Here is a 17,697-nt window from a genome sequence, read left to right on the forward strand (position 1 = left end):
ACGACACTATTTACCCAACGAAAACGAAACGAAAACGAAACAAAAACTCCCGCCCAGACACAAAAACTTTAACTAAATTGATAGACTTTTTCGTCAACGAATAAAAACGAAACAAAAATGCTGATCGAAGACGATATCCAATCATAATGACTGCTGGTGGAGGAGGGCGGGAGCCAATGCAAAGCGATCCAATCAGAACACAGAGCCCTGCAGCCCGCCTGGGAAGATGCTAATTCAATGAATTGTGTCTGTGATAGAGGTGAAAAATGTCTAATCCAGGTAGAAACAGAGAAGTACATATAGGGACAAATGTTATATTAAAGACGACCCTCAACAAGACGTTGTGTGGAGCGACATCACAGGCAAAAACACCAGAAAACCTGAGGCGACGTTTGCAGACAAGCCAGCCTGAAATCCACGGAAAGGTAAACATACAAACTCGATTATTTCCAGCGTTCTGGGCTGAATCCGAATTCCTCCCCGACCCTTCCAACAGTTGTTCCATTTTAAAGAGTAGGATTATATGACATGGTTGTTTTAAGGGGTTGCTCTCGCCAAGCTAATTAGCGCCGGTACTGCGCGGTGGAGAAGCGCTTTTCTTCACGCGGGTGAAACTCTGAAGCTCAGAGGTTTACATTTAAATGTAAGTCTGGCTTTATTGTTTTAGCATGACGTTTGTAAAGTTATAAATCGATGTTGTTGTGTATTTCCGAGCGTTAGCAGCCCAGCTGCTTCTTCAGTCACCGGTTTAATCTCCAACGCCATCACGTCTTACATAACAGCGCCCTCTATTGGCCGGCGGTGGTATTACAGTTCACCACAGACATGCTGTTCAAGCACATATAACATCCTCACAGGTGTCCTGGACAGCTTACTCCCCAGTGAATGTTTTTTTAATGCATTTTTACACTTGACTACCTCTTCAATACATTTTTTTTAATGTTCGGACATTTATAATAAGACAAGTTATTTACACATATTTACATGTGACCAGCACAGAATATGATGAAATTCATGTTTTGTCCACATGTAATACGTGCAGCCAAGATCCCGTTGCTGCATTTTAAGTTTGTGCAAGGCTGGATTTCTTTTGTTGGCCGCACATATTTAAAATTAAACTTAAAGTTAAAGTCCCATTAACTGTCACACTCCTAAATGTGTGAAATGTGTTCTCCACATTTGACCCATCCCCTGGTGGAGCCGTGAGCTGCAGAGACAGCAGCACTCAGGAAACATTTGCTTGTTTAACCCTAACCATAACCATAATCCTAACCTTAATCCTTTACTCTGGGTCTGTGCGACTAAGAAAAAAGTTTAGCACTGGGTGCAGGTTTTTTGAAAATTACGTGTGAATAGACACTTTCTGATTGGAAATGGGATGGAATTATAATGATATAATTATATTTATTTTTTCTTTTGTTGTGTTTTAAGTTGTTGAAGCTGAATTCGCAGAAATGACAAGTTTGGAAAGCAAAGTGAAGTAAAATGTTTTTGTTTGTTATTTTACAAATTAGTCAAATCTTTGCGTGTTATTCATATGATCAAATGTGATTAAAATACTTTATCTTTATTATATATTTTAGTCGACTAAATATCTGCTGTAATTTAGTCGACTAAAATTTGACTAAAATTAATAGAATCAACATGACTAAATTGCGACTAAAACTAAACCCTATTTTAGTCAAAAGACTATGACTAAAACTAAATTAAAATTCTCTGTCAAAATTAACACTGGTTATGGCTTAGGGTTCACTGGGTAAGGCAAAGTAGACACTTCTGTCTTGGGCCTCTTTGAAGGGCAAACTTGTCAGATGTCTCTTCATTTGATCTAACAGATGCACTTGGACTATAGAAGTTAGATAAATATGGTGCACTGGGGTTCTGTCCTCTATTCTCATTTACTTTTCCTCTCCTCAATTCTTTGATACCTAAATGATTAAGTTCTCTGTGCTTCTGTTTAGTGCAGTGTGATTCATGTGTTGTCCCTCACTCCCTCCAGAGGAGCGGGAGAGATTTCAGATTCCAAGTGGATCATCTGTGCTCCTGTTCTTGGTCGTGGACCTCGCCTCTGGCTCAACCTTGCCCCCACCTGTCCCCCACCTGTCTTTTTCCTAGAATCAGTATTTGTAAATGGGGTTTTTCCTTACTGAAAAGGAGGGTCTAAGGGCAAGGATAACCAGTTTAGTTTAGCAACCAGCTATTGTTTATATTTTATGTCTAACTTTCTGATTTTGTACCATTACCAGTGTGAAGCCCAGTTAGACAATTCTTTTGTGATATTGGGCTATATAAATAAAATCGAATTGAATTGTGATATTGAATTTTAATCCCACCAATGAATGAGTTTTCAGACCAAAATGCAGTTAAAAGAGCAAAAAGAAACTTCCAGTTCACCCTGTCGAATCCTTTTTCAGCATCTGAATAGGTCACGGTGGTTTCCTGTTTTTTAAGAGGTGAAGTCTTAGAAGTTAAAAGTCAATGAGCATTTTCAGTTGAATGTCTTGCTTTAATAAATCCAGTTTGTTCAGGGTGAATTATGTAGGGAGTGATCTTCTCTGGTCTCCGATCAAGAGCTTTACAGATGGTTTTTACTTCTGCATTGATCAGAAGAATCATGTTAGCTGACCTCGACTTTAGGAAGAGGCTGCCATTTTGAAGTAATAAAACAAGTAAACTCCTGCTTGGTATTTGAATCCATCGACTTCTAACTCCTCAAGCATCATAAGGAAACTACCTGGGGACAAAATGTTGGCTTTAAAGTTTGTAGATTTTGAACGGCGTTAGTGTGGCGAGCTGACAAAAGTGGCGTTCCCCAGTTTGCTTACACATTTCGTACTACAGTTTTGTGAGAATGTAATGATTTGTTGGTTCAATCTAAACAAAACAACATGTTGATGTATTACGAATGTGGGCGAGGTAAACAAAACCCTCCCAAGGAGAACCAAAAGTTTACTTTCTAAATTACAAAAATATGTTTGTCAACCTTAAATAAACTGGTTACTATGGAGACAAAGCCAATACAAATCCACAATTTTCATGAACTTTTCTCGTGCCGCTCTGACCAGGGGGGCAGAAGTGAGGGGGGGTGGGGGCGGGGCATGTAACACCTACAGGGTGCGAATGTTATTCACTTTCCTGCATGTTTGTTCAGGGACCTGAGATAGTCATTTCATCTGCACCATGTTGTTACTCAGAACTACAAACTAAAATCTTGAACTTTCCCAGAAAAATTCATGAAGATTGTGCAGAAGAATCACAAATTCGTCTCGTGTCAGATGTTTGGTCAGATTGAGACTGGAGGTGTAAATCCTTATCTCTTCATCTGTGAAGACAGTTGAACTTCCAGGATGTTCTGCTGATGTTTGTGCTCCGTCACAGAGTCTTATCAGATGTTGGGGTTGCTATTTTCCAGCACAGACTTTTTAAAAATTGAAAATAAACTTTGTGTGTTTGTTCGTTTGGCAGCACGAGAGCTCTGCAGCCAAACAGAGGGAGTCTTTACTTCAGCACCACATGGAAGAACTAAATAAAACTAGAATTTTATGTTGATTATAAACACATTCAGTATTTAAAATTCAATCTATAGACCGTTTTCCAGCTTCACCACAGGTTCAGGAGGGTTTGAGACTCAACATTCAAGGGTACATTTGTAGGTGAAAGGCTTATGTCTCACAAGTTTTGGTCTAAATTCATCAAAAAGATGCTGAGCTATGAAGGCCAGTCAAGTTCTTCTACATCGAGCTGGCTCCTCACGTCTTTATTGACATTCTAGGGCCTCCGGTTGAGTCCCGAGTTTCAAAGATGGATTCTTCTGGAAATAAGGTCTAGAAAAAATATATAATAAAAATATATGATACTGATATTTTTGTGCTAAATTTGATGATAATGATTGAAAGTTCTTTAATTTGTAAAAACAGCATGAATTGCTTTCAGAAAACCATAATGTGCTTTAAAAATTGTTTCCCATTTGAAAATAGAGAACCAAAGAAATAATGAATGGAGACGTAGAAAAGAACACTTCTCATAAAACTTCTGCTGTAGTTGATGTTGTTGTCATCGTGTGTTTGTGTTTAGAAACAGAAAACAACACAAAGAGCAGCAGAGAGTCGACCAGGAGGAGAAACCATCTCAGGTCTAACAAGAGAAAGTCTTCATCAAAATCTGATTCTACCTTAAATTTAAAGTCTTTTTTGTCCCACAAATGAGTTAATGATGCATAAATTGAATGTTTGTTGTAAATTTTAAATACACTGCTCAAAAACATAAGGAGAATGCATGAACAACTCATTGTTCCTTCAAGTCAGTCTCACTTCTGCATGATCAAACCGTCCAATCAGGAAGCAATACGGACAGTTTCAGGTGCGTTTGTGAAAGTGGAACAGACAACAGGTGGAAATCAGACGTTCAGCCACACACTTTCAATAAAGGATTGGTGACCACAGAAAACTTCTTCATCCTCATGTTTTCCTGTTGATGTTTTGGTGACTTGAGTGTTGACACTCCAGTGGTACTGGGAGACAGCGTCTACAACCCACACGAGTGGCCCAGGTAGTGCGACTCATCCAGGGTGGTACATCAATGTGAGCTATGGCAAGAATGTTTACCGTCTGTCAGTGTCCATAGCATGGAGGCACTACTAGGAGACAGACCAGGGGCCCGTTTCAAGAAGCAGGTTCAACAAATTTAGAGTTCGAACCTGAACTTAGAGTCACTGGACTCAAAATTCACAAACTCAGGGTTTTCGGTTTCAGAACAGCTGAAAATGTTTGAATCAATCAACTTGAAGTTGTTAGAACCAGAACCAGGTGTGAGCGTCGCGACCATAAAAAGCCCTGATCAATGGAGCAAAGACAGCATGATTCACCATGGCAACGGGAACAAACAGCTGAGTTACGTACTTCCGGCGAGGGAAATTGATAAGTTCCTTCAAGCATATGCGACTATAGAGAACATTTTCATCAAGAAAAGCAACACAGCTGCAGCGGTAGAACAGAGAGAAAATATCTGCAGTTATTTGAATCATTTCTAATAATGAATAAATAATGTCAGGAAGGTTATTTTGTCTCTTGTTGAGTAAGGAATGGTTTTTGATCTGTTACCAATCTAATAAGTAATCTCCGTGATCGTAACCCCCCACCTACACACACAGATATCACTGCACGCTAAAAAGAAACTGTAGCTGCCTGGCATATGTTAAAAAAGTATTTATTTAATTTTAATTCTCAAGACGTAAAAAATATTCGCCGAATTTTTTTAAACGTAAAAATTAACTTTCCGTAGCCGGGAGTCGAACTCGCTACCTATGCAGTGGGAGGCAGCGTTGCTGTCACTTAAGCTAATGTCTGACGCAAGTCCCGGACGGTGGATAAGTCCACATCCTTCTCCGGTGCTTGACATTCCTTAATTCCTATTGTTAAAGGTTTAAAATAAGGAAAAGAAAACAGTATTTTTTAATAACGAGTCCCTGGAAAAACTCACTATTTATAATATCGCTGAAATACAAATGAATTGGGAAACTGCAGTCAGTCGACTCGTGTCCTCCAAATCCTCTACCGACGTAAACAACATTTCCTCTGGATTAATCCAGCCTCCTTTCTACATGATCCTCTAAGAATGAACATGTCATTTTCGTTTCTACGTGGTGAAAACGTGACGTCTCTAACGTGAATGTTCTCTAAATGTTCATGAGGAACTCATATTTGAACATCTTTCACTTTAAAAAGGGGCGGAGACCGCAGAGAACTCTAAGTTTCCTGAAGAAAACCTGCTACCGACCAGATTTCGTTCACAGACTCAGTTACCATAGTGATTGATTCTGAGTTCAGCTTAACCCGCTTCTTGGAACGGGCTTGGTTTCGCCCACTTTCCCGGGTTTGAGTTATCCCTCTTTCTGGAACCGAAAACTCAGAGTTTTGCCGAATTTGGAGTTCACGAACTCAGAGTTCCAACAAAACCTGCTTCTTGAAACGGGCCCCAGTACATCAGGACCACTACCTGCTCCTTTGTGCAGGAGTCCTGCAGAATGACCACACATATGTACACTCGGAATGCTAGGAACAGACTCCATGAGGTGATCTGAGGGCCCACGATAACAGGAGGGAGTTGTGCTGACAGCTTAACGCCGTGCAAGACGCTTGGCGTTTGCTGGAGAACTCCAAGATTGGCAAATTCTCCACTGAGGTCTTCACAGATGAAAGCAGGTTCACAGTAAGAACATGGGACAGAGTCTGGAGACGCCGTGGAGAACATCCTGCAGCATCGTTCAACATGACCGGGTTGGCAGTGGGTCAATGAAGGCATCGGGTTGTCGACTTTTGTCGTCGACTGTTGTCTTCATGTTGTGGATTTTGTCGTCGTGTTGTGACTTTTGTCATCTTGTTGTGACTTCTATCTTTTTGTTGTGACTTTCGCCTTTTGTTGTGACTTTTGTCATCTTGTTGTGACTTTTGTCATCTTGTTGTGACTTTTGTCATCTTGTTGTGACTTTCGTCTTTTTGTTGTGACTTGTCTTTTTGTTGTGACTTTCGCCTTTTTGTTGTGACTTTTGCCTTTTGTTGTGACTTTTGTCATCTTGTTGTGACTTTTGTCATCTTGTTGTGACTTTCGTCTTTTTGTTGTGACTTGTCTTTTTGTTGTGACTTTTGTCATCTTGTTGTGACTTTTGTCATCTTGTTGTGACTTTTGCCTTTTGTTGTGACTTTTGTTATCTTGTTGTGACTTTCGTCTTTTTGTTGTGACTGTTGTCTTCATGTTGTGACTTTTGTCATCTTGTTGTGACTTTTGTCTGCTTGTTGTGACTTTTGTCTCTTTGTTGTCGACTTTGGTTTACACACATATGTGAAAAATAAAATTTAAAAAATAAATATTTTATCCATTCAGGTGCAGGTTGTGTATTTATCATGTTCCCTTTTTTGAGCAGTGTGTACTTTTTTCGTATTTATGAAAGTGTAGAAAGTGTTTTGTTTTTCTAGATATTGTGGGAGAATTTCTTGCAAAGATGAGTAATGGAAACTCTCCTGAGGTTATAAACAGTGAAGTTTTTGTCTTTCAACTTGTGAATCACGTTGTGACGTTTGTCTGAGAAAGGTGTTTCATAAATAAAACGTACTTACAGTAAGATCTTCGTCAGATACTTTAGTAGAAACCAACCCCCACAGAGCTGATGAAGACGAGCTCGCACTTCCTTTCTGCACCACATTTGAAGCTCAAGTGTCTGGCGCGGCGCCTCATCCGAGTCCTGCAGTCGCCCGCTGCAGACCCTGCTGCAGGATGATCGCCCGGTGGTGGAGCTGCCTGTTCGGACTTCTGTGCGTGCACGCCGAGGGGACACGCTGGACAGGTGAGAGGAAAACTCTTAAACATGCACAGAGGAGTCCTCAAGGCCGAGGCGTCTTTTCCTGTTTGCTGCAGCTTCCTGCTGTTTCTGAGCAGAAACAACACATTTAGAAGATAACTTCACTCCTCCGAAAAAGTTGTATTTCCTGTCAAACCTTGACCTTCAGCGTTTGTGGTGTCCCCGGCAGCCTCTCAGAGCCCGGCATCCATCCGTCAGGTGGAGATCAACTCGTCTGTGGAGATCTCCTGCTCCACATCGCTGCCAAGCCCGATGGCGTTGAGCCTGCACCGTTTTTTCAAGGCTGACGCGCAAATCGTGTATCTGTCTTTGAGCAAGGCCAATATCACCAAACAGAATCCCCGTGAGCACTACATAGACCGGGTACAAGTGACTCGAGAGCATTTGAAGCCGGAGTACCAGGTGACCCTGCAGCTGTCCAAGCTAAAGCGGGACGACACCGACCTGTACTACTGCAGCTGGACGTACTTTGAGGATAAAGAATTTACCGTGGAGCATCTGAGAAGCAACGGCACCGTCCTCGTCGTGGGAGGTGAGGATGAGTTTGTGTCTGCAGGGTTCTGATGGTTTCTAACGCTTCTTCCATGTCTGCCTCAGAGAAAAGGCCTGAAGCCCAGTGCCCGATCCCCACCCTGGACCTGGTCCTGGTCTGTGCAGGAGCCACGGCCCTCATCCTCATCCTGTCCTTCTGCGGGGTGCGCTTGTACAGGGGCAGACGAGTACGGGTAAAGCCCATCGAGATGCTGCCCCGACTCTGTCCTGCTCCACTGCTCACGTTGGGTTTTTGTTTCTGCAGACTGAAGGGAACTTCAGACCCGTGCCGCCCCCCAGGACAGAGAGACCTCACAGAAACAGATCCTGCAGCTGCAACTCGCATCCCCCCCACAACCAACCGTATTTAGTCACTTCGTTACAATCGCCTTACTTAAACAGGTGATCTGCAGCAGCAGCTCCACGGTTTTTGCTTTGATGCTTAAATTGTTGTATCTGCAGAAAAAGCGTCAGCCACCACTTCCTGGCCGAGGCGCTGCTCGCCGAAGCGCCGCTCGCCGTGGCTGGTAGGGGGAAAGTGCACAGCAAGCATTATTTCTGTTCAGCACATCGACTGTTCCTTTGAAGTGAAAAACGTTTTTTTTTTCCTGTGATGACTTGTCAAGACTTTTGAAGTTTTTTTCTGTAAATGTTTTGTAAGAAATGCATTAAATCTGGAAAAAACGTCGAGTTCCTCCCAGATTCTTAATCACTTTTTGAAACCAAAGAAAGACACTAAAAAAAAAAAAAAAAAAAAAAAAAAAAAAAAAAATCATCTACTTAAATGAAGCTTTAAAAAAATGTGTTTGGAACCAGATCAAACTTTAGCTTATAGGAAGAACAAAAACAACAAAACGTGAAGCTTAAAAACAGTAAAACAAGGCGGTGAAACAGACAAATATGTCCTCTTATAAACAAGTTCCAAATATTTAAAAACTCTCACAGGGCTCAAAAAATATTTAAAAAACCAAAACACACCATTCGGGATATCCAAAGCAACTTTAAAATGTTTTGGGATGGCCACAAGACCTAAGATTTAAGTCATATTTTCAGACAATACGAGAAAAAAATGTTTCGTTTGAGGGATTTTTGTGAAATTTAACACACCTGGTTAAGTCGACAACCACAACCAAAGTGACCTCAGGACGATCCGCCATCTTTAATGTTTTTTTTTTGAATCGGCTGTGTCTGGATTTCCCCAGAAGTCTTTGTGAAAAACCAGTGTGCATGGGTGTTCACTACATTGGTGAATATAGACCACAATGCATTGTGGTCAAACACTTTTTGTGAAAAAAATGTGTTTAAATGTAGTTTTGTTAATAAACCAATAATGTTTTCATCATCAGAACACAATGGAATCAGAAATGGATGTTGTAAAATGTTCGTATTGATTAGATTTTCACTATGAAGTCAGATTTGCAGTTTAAAAAAAGAAAAAAGAAAAGTAGCAAACACACATTCTTTTAAAATTTAAGGCACTAGATAGTCCTGCACTACAGTGTTCCTCCGCCTATTCGCATTTCTTTAATCGCGGTTTCGCATATTTGCACATTTTTTTTAGTCTTGTGACTCTTCCTGTTCATCACAAAACTCAGACTTTTTATTTATTTTTTACTCAGACAATTTAAGTTGCTTGTATGAAATGTTTGCGTCCAAAGGAGATGCTGCGCTGCTGAGGTGCATCTCCGGACATCGTAGCGACGAAAATGTAGTAAATTCAACAAATTTCAACATCTCCTCAGGATTTTGATCTATCGCTTTTAATTACTCAAACATCATTGAGAAAAAGGTTGTTTTAAAGTTTATAGTTTATTAATGGTGGTCGCGTGGTGAGGTTGCTGAAGTGTTGTTCCACTTTTACTCACAAATTTTGTAAAAATGTAGTCTATGATTCACTGGCTCAAGCTGAATGACACGATGAAGCATACAATATGAAAATATTAGAAATGTGGGAGTGGTTAACAAAAATCCTCCGTTGTCAAGGAAATTCAAAAGTTTACTTTTGTCGATTCTTCTACAAATTATATTGAACTGTTCGTCATCCCCAGACAACCAAAAAATAAAATGGTTGCTATGGAGATAAAACCAACAGAAAGGCCGCCATTTTAAAAAAAAGTGTTATTTTGGTTCAATTTTTGGAGCTCTCACCAGGGTGACTGGGGAAGAAGGGGAGACTAAGATGCTTGGAGGTACTTAATTATTATTTTATATGATCTTTATTAACCATAAGACAGATTAAGGCCTGGCCACAGGCATGACTTTTTAGGAAAAATGCAATATCCATCCAGCCATCTTCATCCGGGACCGGGTCGCTGGGGCAGCAGTCTAAGCAAAGATGCCCAGACTTCCCTCTCCCCGGCCACTTCCTCCAGCTCCTCTGGGGGGACCCCGAGGCGTTCCCAGGCCAGCCGAGAAACATAGTCTCTCCAGCGTGTCCTGGGTCTTCCCCGGGGCCTCCGCCCAGTGGGACATGCCCAGAACACCTCACCAGGGAGGCGTCCAGGAGGCATCCGGACCAGATGCCCGAGCCACCTCAACTGGCTCCTCTGGATGTGGAGGAGAAGCGGCTCTACTCCGAGCTCTCTCCGGGTGACCGAGCTTCTCACCCTATCTCTAAGGGAGCGTCCAGCCACCCTGCGGAGAAAACTCATTTCAGCCGCTTGTAGTCGTCATCAATACGACAACAAAATCCAAAATCATAAAAGTAATTCATTACAGCAGTATTTAAAATAATAATTAAGATACCTCTTAAAAACTGCTTTTGATAGGAAAGTATTAAATCTGTTTCTGTAAATCATTCTGGTCTCTGGATGCAGCCGACTGAAAGGACACAGAACCAAACGAGGAGTTAGATCAAGAGACGGTTGACAAACCCGCATCTGATAAGGAGGACAAAGACCAAGGACGGTTTTATAAATCAATCAGGGGATTTTTCCCTTGATGTCCAATTTAATAAAGAGTAATAAGAGTAAAGGGTACAATGGTGACTTTTGAAAGGAGACTGTTATAAATCGAACAGCAGAGTGGTAAAGAGGTCAAATTTCTCTATCAAATGCTTCCTTAACTGTAAATGACTAATCAAACCAAAGTTTTATTGGTTAGAGTGAGTGAGAAAAGGTTGTAGTCCATAAAGAAAGTTTATTTTTGACTTAACCTTCCTCTGCAAATAGTCAAGTGGATTGAGAAGAGTAACTCTAGTCAGATTCCAGGATCTTTGCACATCTTGATTTAAACGTGTCCCATCAAGATAAGATATACTTCACTGAACAACTATTTGATCCTTGCGAAGATTTCAAATCTTGTTTTTAGACTTTCAAAACATTGAAGTTGTTTTAAATTCTCTTCGCTCCACATCTTTTGAGGCTTTTCTCCAAATCAACCCAATGGAGAATGTTTTGTCTCATTAAGAGTTGGATCTAGAAAGAAGGAAACTATTATTAAAATGAGTCAAAATCTTGTTGCTCCAAACTCTTAATAACAGAAAAACCTGATTTATGACTCATACTTTTCCATCTGGAAATGGACCAGGAGAACGAGACATTTCAGACATGAAATTTGGTGGAGGAGGAATGATGGTGTGGGCTTGTTTTTCAGGCTATTTGGAGTTAAGCTAATATGTCAGCGACATGCTAGCTATTTTGGATAATTTAGGCTTTATTTGTTTTTAAGCTACAGTGGGGGCTGCACGGTGGCGCAGTGGTTAGCGCTCTCGCCTCACAGCGAGAAGGCCCCGGTTCGACTCCCGGCTGGGACCTTTCTGTGTGGAGTTTGCATGTTCTCCCCGTGCATGCGTGGGTTTTCACCGGGGACTCCGGCTTCCTCCCACCGTCCAAAAACATGCCTCATAGGTTCATTGGTGACTCTAAATTGCCCCTAGGTGTGAATGTGAGAGTGAATGGGTGTGTGATTGAGGCCCTGAGACAGACTGGAGACCTGTCCAGGGTGAACCCCGCCTTCGCCCATCAGTGGCCGGGATGGGCTCCGGCACCCCGCGACCCCGAACGGGATGAAGCGGCCAAGAAGAGGGATGGATGGAAGCTAAAGTGGAGTTTAATATTTCAGCTACAAGCTATTTTGGCCGATTGAGGCTTTTTTCCGTTTTTCAGGCTAATTTGTAGATTAGCTAATATTTCAACTACATCAGAATCAGAAGCACTTTATTGCTAAGTATGATTACACATACGAGGAATTTGTCTTGGTGATGATGGTGCCCAACGCGCACAAACACACCGAGGCAGCCATCAGCGGCGCCAAGCACGGGAAACAAAAAAATGCACAACAAATATACAAAAACAACACACACATGTACATGCAAGCATGGGAAATCAACAAAGTCTAAAAGGAGCTCCTGCTGGAGGTTTCCACCCCTGCTTTTTCCTCAGTGAAGGAGAGTGACGGGAGGACGGACTGGAGGACCGTTAAACCACCAACAGGATTTCAGCGGCCTGTTTGCCGTTAGCCTGGTTAAAGTCCGACTTGACGCCGCAATCCGGCCGACCGCTCCACCGGGGACCGAGCCAGAAGCCGTTCCACAACTCCCCCACCTTGCAGCGCGGCAGGACGTCTGGGATCCACTCAACTACAAACGGCCGCCCCCTTGCGTTCAGCCGGTCCAACTCCGAGGAAAACGCCCAATGGCCCGAGGGCAGTCCGCTCTGGATCCGTCAGGTGGCCCCCGCCCGGGATGTTGGCCGGGGCATTGGAAGCACGAGTACGAGCCGTCGACGCCCTCAGCATTTCCAGAGTCGGAGCAAAAAGTTTGGAAATAAATCCACCAACATCAGTGTGAGCTGACCAATGTCCTCTTGGGAGAATGGTCAGACATTCCTAGAAACTCCTCAACATCGTGTTTCCCAGTTGAAACTGTAGAAGCTGCAGAAGGTGGACCTATGTTGAGATTTCATCTAACAGTTTAGCTTCAGTTTATTTATTATTTTGTGTATATTCTAAAGTTAGAGCAGCTTGTTTTCGTAAATTGGGTTTGTCGTTGAAAGAACAACAAGAAATTTGACCTAACCAGCATTAAGCGAAAAATAGAAAATGCTAATCTTCAATATTTTAAAAAGGCTGCAAAGCTTTATTTATTTAACTATTTATTTATGTATTTCAGTTTTCTTCCTTGCAAAGCGTTTGTTGAATGTATTTCAAAAGGCTGTGACGTTTATTAAAATTTGCTTTGAATTTAAGATAACATTCTTACTGTAGCTGGAGCTGACATAACACGCTAATGCTAACAATTGGTATGACCAGAAGATAGCTAAAGTTTCTGAAAGGTTAATAAAAATAAAAAAAATCTAAAAGTTTAAGTATCAGTGCAGAATACAAGAATAAAGTTCCACATCCATTTATTTGTTGTATTTTTTTTACATCAATATTTTACTAAATTAAATATTTTTTACACTTCTTTAAGCCTCTACTTTAAAAAAAACCTGTTTAAAATATGTGTCTTCCTATTAAAGCGTCAGGATTTGGTAGTTTATCTAAATGTTAGTAACCAATAGTTATTAATAAAACATATTCTGTTGTTAGTGTAAATACTATTTATAAGCAAAACTATTAGATTAAAATAAAAATGACACATTTTAAGTCACCTATTCATTTGTGTGTTTTTTTTTCTTTTTGGGGGGTTTGTTTGTTTTATTGGAGCACTTAATGAGATGCTTTAGTTATTTATGCACTTCAGCAAAAACACAAACATCAGACACGAGGATTTCAAGGTGACGTCAAAGAGAAAATACGTTTATCCAGCAGAAATTAAAGGTCAGGACTGAAATATCTCGTGTGTGCAGAATTTCATTTACTGTAGTTTCCATTTTAGTTTCAACACTTGAATTTTACTCAAAGAAAATAATTAAATGTCTCATTCTCTGCTTACACCGGAACGAACACGTGGAACCTTAGCTTTCGGTTTCTGGTTTTACCAGGAAAGTTGTAGCTGTGACACAAAGTGAAACCTCTAAATTTGTTTGTATTCAATTCCCAGCCGAATTAAAGTGTTTAAAAAAAGTCTATAATCCTCAACACCTTAACAGTGTCAGCGGCATTTACCGGAGGATTAACGGCCGCCGCCTTGGCTTTTGATCCCGGCTCCGTCGCGAGCGGGGCGCGGGAACGTCATGACGATCTGGCAGCCAAACACTCAGCCGGCATTGAAGCTCCGACGAGCCGCAGAGTCTCCGTCCTTACCGCCTGCGAGGAGCCATGAGCGCCTGTAAACGGCTGCTGTCCGACATGAGGCCGTGGAGCTTCGGGAGGAGCCGGTGGACGAGCCGAGCACGAGACGGTGAGCACCGGAAGTAGCGGTCACCCGCGGCGGGAAAACCTCCTCCAGACTCCGGGGAAACATCAGTCACTTTTAGTCTTTTCATGGTCTTATTTAAAAAGCTTTCAATCATACTAAGTTGTAATTACATTTTTACAATAATATGGCTTCTCCCTACAATTCGGCTGATAGATTGTGGTCCTAACTATTTTTTTATAAGTTAAAACTTTATCCAAACTTCACTCATCATTCGGCTCTACTGTAAAATATGATTTATTTTAAGATATTACGGTTTCATTACAAATTGCCGTTTTTTTTATTGAAATGTTTTATAACTCTCTCGTTTAAAGCTTTTCCAAATTATATTTTTGTGTTTAGTTTTACACGATGCCAACCTAAAGCTAACTTCACCATGACCTTTGACCCTGACAAGTAAAGTTGGTCTATGTCCGAATTCTTCTCCTACTCACTATATAGTGCATTATAAAGTGCGTTCACCATTTTGTTATTGCTGTCCGAATCTACAATTACAAAATCGAAATCTCCCAGAAGTCTCTGCATAAATCATTGTTCACTATGTTAGTGAATATAGTAGGGCTGCGGTCTCAATGGTAATTTCCAGAAATGTTTTGATTCACACGAGCCTGGATTGCTAGTTTTGTAGTAGTTTGGGATTAGGGTGGGAATTCCTGCTTTCATGGCTGTAATCTCAGCTCCATGACTGTATTGTTCTCTCAGGTATGGTTGTGCGGGGAAAGGCCTTTTCGTCGTCTACCTGTCCAAAGGTGTGTGTGGTTGGAGGCGGTCCAGCAGGTTTCTACACAGCACAACATCTCATTAAGGTGTGTACCATCTGTTCTAACCTATAAATTAGCTATAATGACATTATTCTTCTATTTATGGAGCAGATGGGTTGGGCGCTGTCGGCTGTAATACGGAATAAAGATAATTAGAATTCTGGTTGAAGCTTTAGGTGAGGCTTTTGTCTCACATGAGCTCCAGTTTTCATAGTTTTTATAGCATTGTTTGAGTAGAGCTGGGAAATTCAGATAACGTGGGTTTGTCACATAGACTTAATATATAATGGTTTGTCAGGGGGTTTCTACATGACAGGACGTCTTTACTGGCTCCTCCCATGAATCCAGCTTTTATCCTGGTCTCTTATTATTATCTCTTATTTGAAAGACGCCTTAGGAGCTCAGCTATCATGTCCTTGCATTGAACCCAGAAAATAAATGATGACAGAACTACCGACGAAGATGTGGGAGATGATCACAAAGCACACACTTGTGGGAAGTACCTGCCTTTATAAAGGGTCGGTTTGTCCCTTTCTCACAATATAGACCGCTCTTATTGTGTGGATCCATGGGAACAAATGTGCTGTTTTAAGTGGCACATGTCGGTGCTTTTATTTAGAAAGAATGTAATGTCTGGGCTCAAGCGTCTTGGCGCCGATTCCTGTCAGATCAACATCAACATAAGTATTCCTGAATTTCTCTCTCAGACACTGAGGTCCCCTGAGGTTTACTTTTTTTATTTTTTGATTGGCTCTGCCTTAATTTAGTTTTATTCTGCATTTTTTCCCACCTGTTAAGGTGCTTTAATTTCTTCATCCCGGCCACTGGCGTTTTTCCTTCTTGATGACTTGTGTATTTCTCTGATCTCTCCTCTCTGCCTCCCGGGTTCTCGTTATTCCTGCCGTTACATGTAGAGCAGAGAAAGACATAAACTGCTTTATGAAAACTGCCATTCAATTAAATTCAATTTAATGTTGTTTATATAGCCCAGGATCACAGCACAGTTGTCTTCACACCAATAACTGTACAAGAACATAGAATCAGTCATAAAGTATAAACAATAGCTAATCGCTAAGCTAAACTAGACAAACCCTGGACATCCCTGCCCTTAGAACCTCCTTCTCGGTACGGAAAAATTCCCAAAAAACAGATTATGGGAAACCTGTCCACCTGGAGGAGGGATCCTCTCCCGGGACGGACAGACGATGTACCCGGACTGTTTAAGAAGAATTAGCTCATCTAACTCTACAACTACATCTTTGAACATGGGCTTCATCCAGATGGAGCTGGGGGGCGGGTAGGGGCAAGAGTCGAGCCAGAGGCGAGGTCTACTGCCAAGAACAGGAGTCCAGATGAGCAACCTAGAATCTTTCTCGAGTGGGAAAGAGGAACAACACGTGAATCACACTGCACCAAACAGAGAACTACGTGATAAATAAATGATAAAGAATGGTGGAGAGGAGGAGAGGATTCTAAGGCCTCTTCTGGAGCACAGACCGTCTACGGAGGATGGGGAATTCTGCGGATCATAATCGGAGTAACATGGCGCTATTACGATGACTTGAGTTAACGTGCTCCAGCTAACAGACAATTACAACAACTGTCGTTTTAAGCTTTTTGTTTTTTTTAGTTTGGTTTCACATGAACTCCTTTCCTCTTTGCACCACAGACCAGTTTAACGTCAAAGGAAGTTTTTTTCACAGACCGGCCTTTAAGAGGATGAAGTTAGCGTCTGATTCTTAGTGAGCTTCTGCTTTGGTGGTTAAGGGAAAAGTTGAGGGGAAATCTAAGAAAATGTCAAATCAAGTTTAAAAAGACAATTTTAAATAGATGTTTTACAAATTATGAAGTTATCATGTGATTCTTTTTAAGATTTGGCGGTTAAGGGAAAATTTGTGAAATAGAGCCTACTCTAATCAGGTTTAAAAAGACCTTTTTTTTTTAGAGAATTAGGATTTAATAAAACAAAAAAAGCTGTGTTGTTTTTCTAGATTTCATGTTTAAACTTGATTCAGGTGTTTCCCTCAAATTTTATTTTAACCTGAAAGCAGCAAAAAAAATGTATCCTAGCCTCAAGGTGACAAAAAATACAAAACAATAAAATTCTACATCAAAAACAAGCATTTTCTAAAAATGGTATTGTATTAAAGGTGAGTTCATTGTGTATAAACTTTATTAGCAGCATTGTAACGGTCAGTCGCTGCAGACTTGTTTTGTGGAAACAACTGGCTCAATAAATCCACATTTCCTTTAAAGATTCTCCTTTTTGAAAGTAAATGATGCTGTTTTCTTTTATTTTGAAGTCGAAGGCTCTTCTTCTGTTTCCTGTCTGCTCTTTTCTGCACAGACAAACTTTTCAAAGACGTTTTGTTTTTGTTCGCTTTGCTAACATGGAAGTGTCAGTCCAGCGGTAATGGTAGCGAATGGAGAGGATGACTGAAGCAAACATCTCAACCTGCATAAAAAGGAAGTCCCAGGACAGAATCCAGCAGTTTTTCAAAATAAACTTTTTCCTCAGTTTCCTCTGACAGATCTTTGGTTTTCTCTGCTCAAGACTCCAGAGGCGGAGACTCTACCTGTGTGTTCATCATTTAATTATTGGTTCAATAAAGCAAATTAAAACAGTAGAAATGTTTTTCTCTGGTTGAACTCTTGACTGTCAGAAACATTTTAAAGCAGGACTGGACCTGTCTCACTTTGTCTTCATGTTTTGAATCTGTCGTAATTTCTAAAGGATATAAAAGGGGGGCTAC

At 41.0% G+C, this 17,697-nt stretch overlaps 2 protein-coding genes across 8 annotated transcripts in view; both read left to right on the top strand.

The window, feature by feature from the left end:
* The first annotated feature begins 7,172 nt into the window (after window positions 1-7,172).
* Window positions 7,173-8,657, top strand: LOC112153837. 3 transcript variants are annotated; one of them, XM_024284258.2, is made up of 4 exons: window positions 7,173-7,339; window positions 7,524-7,886; window positions 7,952-8,079; window positions 8,151-8,657. In XM_024284258.2, the coding sequence occupies exons 1-4, from the start codon at window positions 7,270-7,272 to the stop codon at window positions 8,289-8,291; spliced, it is 702 nt and encodes a 233-aa protein (XP_024140026.1). In that variant the 5' UTR covers window positions 7,173-7,269; the 3' UTR covers window positions 8,292-8,657. The 3 variants fall into 3 exon arrangements, with proteins under 3 accessions (XP_024140026.1, XP_036073153.1, XP_036073152.1); XM_036217260.1 differs by having other exon boundaries at window positions 7,952-8,073; XM_036217259.1 differs by having other exon boundaries at window positions 7,952-8,657.
* A 5,015-nt stretch (window positions 8,658-13,672) lies between these two features.
* Window positions 13,673-17,697, top strand: part of fdxr (ferredoxin reductase) — a 21,203-nt gene continuing 17,178 nt past the window's right edge. For 4 of the 5 annotated variants that reach the window (XR_002920554.2, XR_002920557.2, XR_002920555.2 and 1 more), the window contains exons 1-2: window positions 13,673-14,168; window positions 14,886-14,989. Coding sequence is in view for 1 of the 5 variants with exons in the window: in XM_024284250.2 (XP_024140018.1) it covers window positions 14,087-14,168; window positions 14,886-14,989 (186 nt within the window). In the remaining 4 variants the exon portion in view is untranslated. The remainder of the gene's footprint in view (window positions 14,169-14,885; window positions 14,990-17,697) is intronic. The other variant, XM_024284250.2, reaches the window with a different exon arrangement.

Source organism: Oryzias melastigma, linkage group LG19, assembly GCF_002922805.2.
Source record: "Oryzias melastigma strain HK-1 linkage group LG19, ASM292280v2, whole genome shotgun sequence".
Classification (NCBI taxonomy): Eukaryota; Metazoa; Chordata; class Actinopteri; order Beloniformes; family Adrianichthyidae; genus Oryzias; species Oryzias melastigma.